The sequence below is a fragment of the Centroberyx affinis genome, unplaced genomic scaffold (assembly GCF_046629955.1).
Source record: "Centroberyx affinis isolate AG114_WGS23_722 - 3 ecotype Tasmania unplaced genomic scaffold, CSIRO-AGI_Caff_v1 ptg001080l_1, whole genome shotgun sequence".
NCBI classification, from domain to species: Eukaryota; Metazoa; Chordata; class Actinopteri; order Beryciformes; family Berycidae; genus Centroberyx; species Centroberyx affinis.
In genome coordinates this window covers 155,001-163,041 of record NW_027279627.1, presented here as the reverse complement: position 1 = coordinate 163,041, position 8,041 = coordinate 155,001, and the positions used below count along the sequence as shown (strand labels likewise).

Genomic DNA, 8,041 nt, shown 5'->3' with positions numbered 1-8,041 from the left:
GACAAACTGGAGCAAGCAGGAATTTAATTTGGCAAGTTTTTTTTTGTTTTCCTGTGCAAAACAAAATTTGACCGAAGACAAGAGTTTGAACATGGGTTCTGCTGATGAAAGTATGGTTATGACTGATAGATAGATAGATAGATAGATAGATAGATAGATCCCTCAACTTTAGATCCTAAAGTTAGCTTAGGATGCACGCCCATTACCCAAACCCACACCATAACATTTCCAGTGAGTGCCTATCAAGCCTAGTCCACACCTTCTGGCACACACTTTGGTGCACTCCCAGCTCGGTGCTGTTTGAGCAGAGTCAAACAGTGTTTAAAGCTAGTAAACACGTCATGACGCAGGCCATTACATCCATATCCTACATCTTTGTGATACACACATTCCTTATGCTTTATTATTCTGCACTTAATAAACATAATTGCAGATAAAGCACTGTACAACTTGCCCTTGAAGGCAGGCATGCATGTATGCGCTCTCTCTCTCTCTCTCTCTCACACACACACACACACACACACCAACTAACATCTATCCCTCATATAGCCTACACAACCCCAACCTCCCACCCACCCACCTACACATACACACCACCTCTCTCTCTCTCCCTCTCTCTCTCTCTCCATCGGTCCGGTCGCGTGAAGTCATTACCGAGCAGCCACTGAATACCGGCTGAGGGAGTGGTGTGGGCTCCACAGTACAGGATCTCTAGACCGGGTGACTGCGCGGCGCACCGTCACTGTTTCCTTTGCAAGCCCGGGACGCCGACCCGATCCGCTCAGGTTGACAACTGCAGCAGCGCCTCCAGATCCTCTCCAAGCCGCATGGAGCCCCCGACAGCCTCAACACCATGCACTTCTAAGCTTCAGCACACCGTCTTTTGTCTAGCCTGAGGAAAGTCTGCAAGATCACTTTCCTCGTAAAAAGGGATTTTCCTCCTCGTTTTTGGTCAGCCTTTCTTTCCTCCGCCTCTCGCAGCCCACCGCACGACTCCCGACTTTCCCGAGGAAGAAAGCGCCGTTGTTTCCCTGAGTGTACCTGCGCGCCCAGCACCCATGAATTCGGATATAAATGTGTACCTCGGCAGAGAGAAAGCGGGCATCATGCGGAAGAGAGCCTTGCTCCTTCGGAAAGGTTGCAGCTTCGAGATTACCAGGTAGGTTGGGGAGGGGGGGGGGGATTTTTGGGGAGCCGATTTGGTTTTTATCTGGGACAAGGGGCGATCAAAATGGCTAGACCTCCCAAAAACTGCACTTTCCCATCTACCAATGGCACCGTGCACACGGCCAGACAAGGAGTTTCTGTGTGCCTTTCACCTCGTGGATTGGTAATTTAGCCATGCACCCGCTCTATGTGCGCGCAGAACGAGAGGGATGCCCCAAAACACAAGGCTTTTAATGTTGAATTAATATAGCCTGGTGTGTGTGTGGTCAGTGTGTACGTATTGCATGAGTTGCTTGCTTGAATTATTGCGATTTACGTCTCTCTTGCTAAGATAACGCCTTACAACCTTTGTTCATCTTATTATTTTTTTTTATCTCTAGACCGTGCGTTCACGTTTTGTAGGCTATCCGAGTGGGGTATGAGTGGGGTTACGCACGGATGCATTTCGTCTGCACTCGACTCTGCAAATATTGACAGAGCTGCTCAGTGGTGGGTTGCCGTCATTCGTTTTTTAACCCAAAATAATTTTGACTGTTAAGCAGTCCAAAAACTCAATAGTGCACCAGTGCACTATTGTGCAGCCATGTGCCGTGGCGGGCTGAGAGTCTGCAGGTTTTCATTTCAGCCAAAGACTACAGCAGGTGATTTCAGTTATTAGCACACCTTCAACCAGAGAGGAGGAACTTCACGGGTTTATTTGATTGGGATGAAAACCTGCATACACCTGGCCCTCCATGGCGCATAGTAGAAGACCACTAGAGACGAGGCACTGTACTGTTTGACCACTTTCAGTTCACACAGATTACGGTCACTCATGAGGGGACAGGCACGCCTTGGTGACAGACAGACCGCGTAATGTGCATCTGATATCTGTCTCCCTGCTTGGCGCACCTGTCTCTCGCAAACCCCTGGAGGTTTCTGAGAGATGTGACCTCGCCTGGTTAGCTCCAGCAGGGCGATACTGACTGTGCGCATCACCCAGTCCCCGATGCCACTCTGCTGCTTGGACGTCCTTGTCTGCCTCCCCTCTTGTGTGGTCCAAACTCCAGTCATCTATCAGGAGTTTGTTTACCGCGGTTTGGACCAGTAAATAGCTGGTATTACTTCTCACTTTCACTGATGTCAAGCCAACTTCTTCCTGCTTACATAATCGCTAGATGTCTGCAATACTTCCTAGCTAGCACCACACTGACTCAGTGGGATTTGTTTGATAAGAATACTAACCGAAGGTGTTTGATAACAGAACTAGAGACAATGCTGACATAATCTTAAACTTATACATTAAGACTAGAAGTAGTCTGACTATATATACTGATTATATTACTGCATGCCTTGACAGACTTGCTCAGTGATTGGCTGCATATTATTTTATGGTAATTGCTGGTAAGAAAGACTGTAATCCTATGTCAACATATGTTAATGACATGTGACTTAATATTCATTCCCACTTGCAGTGATTTATTTCAGACCATCTTGGTGTGTGGGCGGAAGCACACATTTATGTACGCAACTCATTTAACGTTGCTCTCTTATGCCTGGTAACTTGTCTCGGTGTGTGTGAGTTGTGTGTGTTTGTGGGAGAGTCATGTGTCGGAGATGTCTCCAGGCTGCCAGGTCTCCAGTGTGTGTGGGTCTCACTTTCAGAATAGAAGCCTGTATCGCATTCAAAGTGCACGGTGTGTGTGGGGGCGAGATTTGCCCAGCTTTGCGCCAAGTACTTACTTTCAAATTACACATAAGATGTCCCTTCTTATTAGCTTGATTTATCCTCCATAGTGAAGGAGTTTGTTCCCATTGTGTGTGCCGTAAGCCTGGTGTCACATCGTGTGGGTGCCTGGCAGACTGTCTCTCAGGCTCTAGCAATTTAACAGGTAATCAATCAGAGTGGACAGCCTTAAGTGCTACTGCATGGGGAGATGGTGTCTGTACTGTACATGGGGGATCTGAAAGACACTCAAGTAAAGGGCTGGTCCATGTGTAGTACATTGGGGCAATACACATGCACGCACACACACTCACACACACACACACACACACACACACACATGTAGACACAGGCATATAAACAAATATTCATGGGCATATGCACCCAATGGTTTCTGCAAATACACATGTTGTGAGCATGCTTTCAGGTGCTCTCTCTCTCTCACACACACACACACACACATACACATACACACACAGACATTGACTGGAGTGTTTCCATATGTATGCCTGAGCTAGTGTGTCATGAGGTATTTTTATCTGGACATTGATCTGCCTTCTCTCTCTCCTCCAGGCTACAGACACTCGTCTGACTGTGGGAGACATCTTGGGTAAAAGACCTGGAGAGAACTCTTAACTAAAACTAAAAGCTCCAAATTGAATCTGAATATTTAAAACAAAAATTGAATTATTTAACAATTCAGCTCAGGGAGATGTTTTTTTAAAGTTGACATGATCTGTGCTGATCTCTAAACAATGAAGTTAACCTATTTTGGCACCAACACATCATGTCACGTTATCACCACATCACGTCACCTTACTATGTCTGTCTGTGTTTACTGAAATGATTATCTGTCCAGCTATTTGGACACTATTTTGTCATGATTATCCTTATCTAAGGAGGTCAGCTGACTGGCAATACATTCTCATTTACAGCAGGTAGCTGCTGAGTTGTGGGTGAAAGTGGAAGAGTTGAATGGATTACTGGAAGTTATTAGTTGGTCATTTTGCTTTGATGTTGGCTGTGTAGGTTGCGTTGGTTGATAGTTGCAGGTGGTTGTATGTCTCTCCATGCTTGTTAGTGTGTGTATGTGTGTGTGTGCATGTTTGTCAAGACTTAAAACGAGGAGAGAAATTTGAGCTTGTTCTGCCAGTGTAGAAACAAGCAACTTTGGATGAGTTGGGAGTCTAGATGGCCTTTAGCAACAGTAAATCCTAGTCTATTGGGTTCCCCTTCCCATCTTTTTCCATAACCACATGGAATATCTCCTGTCATCTCCTGCCTGTCACTGAAGTGGCAATCATGGCTTTGCCCTGTCCGATAGGTGTTCTTTGCAAACCATGTCTCCAGACAGTCAGTCTCGGCCAACTGTGTGTAAAGGAGATTAGCCTACATGGTGACTCCTGAAGGAGGAGCCAAGAAATCACTGGCTTGGTGCTGTCCAAGAACTGGCAGCACAAGCATAACTCTAGAAAGCTCATAGACAATGCCAGAGACACAGAGGGAAATAATGTGAATGGACAAAGCTACCAGGCAGTAAAATGCTCAAAGAACCTGGCAACCCAAACATGATTCTAAAGATTGGTGAGAGATGTTTTCTGATAAAAACCAGGATAAAAAAATCACAAGAATTCAGCAGCATGCTTTCTAAGAACCAAGCAGCAACCTCAAGAGATGCTGATGTGGTGGAAACTAACCTCATTGTGTGGAATCCTGGGGCTTGCTAGTCAATCCATAACAGAACATTTGTAGTTCATTTAAGGAAAGGTATGCACTGGCAGTGAGCAGTTTGAGTGCATTACTGGACTATGAGGGAAGAGAAGCCCATTTATCATAGGGCTAAGCAAGGCATGTGATTAGACCAACTGCAATGGGTTGATACTGTAATGCTGAACTGACAAATATAGAGATACTGAGCGTACAGTCAATGTAGGGAGGAAAGCTCAGGCTCGAGTTCGCTGTTTAGTGTGTTTTGAAATGTGTGCAATTCATTAATCAGTCCACTCAAAGTGCCGATGTCATCCAGCCCCACCTTCCTCCGCTTCCATGCATGCATCCATTCATCCATTGAAAAAAGAAAGCTTCTCGTAAAGCAGGGATAATTTCACCCAGCCTAGTGCCTGTAACTGTGACCACATTAATGGAGCAAAAATAGATCCTTGGCGCGTTGCAGCCCCCGAAATTCTGACTGGCTTCCTCACTCACTTTCGCTCTCTCATCTCCCCTTCACACTGGGCTTCTCGCTACAAAAGTTACGAGCGCACATTTGCTTTGAAATGCTACCTCTGTCTTCATTAACCCTCCCTGCTGCCAAACCCACAGTGTTGTGTAACTACAGTTACCGGCCGAGGGTCGTGCCGTAGCTTGTGGCGGATCGCTGCTTGTCAGATTGGCACAAGACTGGATCCAGATGTAGCTGAGGTGAATCATGCTGCATTCACATGTTTTCTAAATGATCGGAGGAAAGAGTGTTTATCGAGGAATAAGCGAGAAGGAAATGTGTATTAGGGTTTGCCCTCCTGCGGTTTCCTGGTGGTTTTACAGAAAGCGTCAGAGCAGCGCAACACATGTTTTCTACATATAGATCTCTACTTATAGATCCAAGAATGCACACACAGTACATGACCAGCACCGTATTGATGTGCGGTGTCTCTCTCCCGCTCACTCCGTCTAACACGCAGAGTGTAACCGGTTGTGATAGGCTGGGCTGGTGGGGTCTTGCCCTATGTTAGAGCCTGTCATGAACCCAGTGGGGAGTAGAATTGATGTGCTGGCTGACAGTTCACAGACTCAAGGCACTGCTCTGCTTTGGATACTGTGAACACTATTTAGCTCTCACACGTACAGAGGAAGATCCTACACACACATATTTCTTGACAGTTGCAGTTTTTCCTTACGTTTACGTGTTTTGTGATCTGAGAGGATGATTGCATGGACAGTGTGTGTGTGTGTGTGTGTGTGTGTGTGTGTGTGTGTGTGTGTGTGTGTGTGCAGCCTCCGTCTCCGTATGATCTCCATAGAAGGTTTTAGCTAGGCGAGTGAAATGGTGTGCAAGGCTAGCTCTGCTCCGCTCCGTCGTACAGTCAGTCCCTCAGTGAGGTCTGATAAACACTGGACTGTAATCACTCCCATATGTGGCTGCATAGCTCAGCACAACCCAGCACAGTTCACAATACAGCACACCAGGCTCATTTAGACAGAAAAATAGACTCAAATAGCGAGAAGAAAAAATACAAAAAAAAAAAATCCCTTCCTTGATTACAGCCCTATGTAAACTTTTACTCTTCGACTGGAACATCTGCTTCCATTTAGGGCTTAAAGACACATACCTACACATTAAAATGCACTGTGCACTCCTCCGGGAAGCTTGGAGGTTGGAAAAACGTTTCCCATTATAGTTGGCTGGAATAAGCCCAGCATGGAGGGAGTTGTGTTTTAGCAGGGTATCGGCTGAGATGCGGCCAGGTTGAGCCCGGCCACAAGCCACTTGCCTACAAGACTCATACTCTAGGGAGTGTTTTTGTATTTTTTTTTATCAAGGTTGTATAAACTTCCCTTTCTTACCACGGTCACTGTCAAGGATGACGCAAAGTTAGAGTAAGTATGCGTGTGTGTTGTAACTTTGCAGCAGTACTAGTATGAAAGATCAAACGAAGTCTGTGCTGTGCATGTGGACACAATCCATGCGTACAGTGTATCTTGAGATACTTCACACACACCCCTCCCTCCCCATAACGCTTAAAGAGCGATCCAAGGGAGACAGAGGAGGAAATGGAGCCTGCGAAGGGTTACTGTTGTACATTTTTACCCTGTGGTTTTAAGGGAGGCCAGCCAAAACCTCAAGTTGGTTAGAGAGTGAGCAACAGAAAGGGTAAAAGAATGAGAAAGAGAGATAGAAGTGTAGCTCTGAAATAGAAACATCTAGGAAGGGCATGTTTTCATAACGGTTTAGGAGAGGTTGTAAAGGTCTGGGTCTAGTTAGGTTGGTGAGGTATGGACATTCTCAAAATAACTACTTAAAGGAGAGGAAACTGCAGGCCTCCTAGTATCCTAGTGTATGGATTATATTCAGCAAAACCAGAAAATGTCTTAATGGTTTAATTGTAGTTTTGCTGTTGCCATTTGAAACCACAATCTTCATAATCCACGTTGGCGTTTCTTGGATGTAAGGTGCACTAGTGCTGAACTTGGCACTGCATTTACTTTCTGGTTTGCATATTGTCGTCACCATCTGTTTTTTGTTTGTTCGTTTTTTTTTGTTATGCAAATTGCAAAATCACATTAAGAGAAACACACATTGGCGCATACACACAAACACACACAAATGCATACACACAAACACACATTAACACATCATCTATTATTGAGCAACAGGCTTCATTTGACGTCACCTAAAAAAACAGGTAGGTGTAATTAGAATAGATAGCCTCCATATGAACTCATGTGATGTTTCTCAGACATGCGGACTGCCATTTCACACTCAGTCACATACACACACACACACAGACTTCCTTCTCAATCAACTGTGGTAAAAGTTAAAACCACAAGAGGGCAGACTCTTCCCATACGTATGTCAAAATAGAGTGATGTGAATGAATGGTGGACAATGGTGGTAAAAATATGATTTAACAAAAAAAACAAATGGCATTCATATGTTTGATAATGATGTAATTTAGTCTGGGCTTTTGAGGTTTCACATAAAATCTGAGAAAATCGATGTAGCTTGTTGATTTTGCAGTATTTGCATTGTTTGTTGTGAAAAAGTATGAGCTTGGATTTGGTTCCAGGCACAACACCTATGAGTGAGAACCTTTTAGAGATGACGTACCTGGACTTTGACAGATTGGTCTGTCACACCTTACCACTAGGAGGGGGTGGTGTGTTGAGAAGCAGTGCCAGAGTTATCAGGAGGGCAGGTGAACCCAAGTGGCTACAGCTTAGGCTTTCATTCAGAAAAATCAGGCTCACTGTGTTTCTTTGTGTGTGTTGCCTAAATAGAGAGAGACAGTGACAGTGAGAATGGCTTGTGCAGATGATGCTAATATGCTAACATGTATTTAATCTGGATTATAATGAGTGTTTTTGTGGCAGTAGCATTGAACAATATAAACTGCTCTTATTGCAAATGGATGAAGTACTCATGTCTCCTACTTAACTATTTTAACAGTG

At 44.9% G+C, this 8,041-nt stretch overlaps 1 protein-coding gene across 2 annotated transcripts in view; it reads left to right on the top strand.

Annotated features, from left to right (window-relative positions):
• Positions 1-1,058: 1,058 nt before the first annotated feature.
• The window catches only part of garnl3 (GTPase activating Rap/RanGAP domain like 3), a 55,345-nt gene continuing 48,362 nt past the window's right edge, over positions 1,059-8,041 (top strand). Inside the window, exon 1 of one of the 2 annotated variants that reach the window (XM_071523322.1) lies at positions 1,059-1,159. In XM_071523322.1, coding sequence (XP_071379423.1) covers positions 1,059-1,159 — 101 coding nt within the window. The remainder of the gene's footprint in view (positions 1,160-8,041) is intronic. The other variant, XM_071523324.1, reaches the window with a different exon arrangement.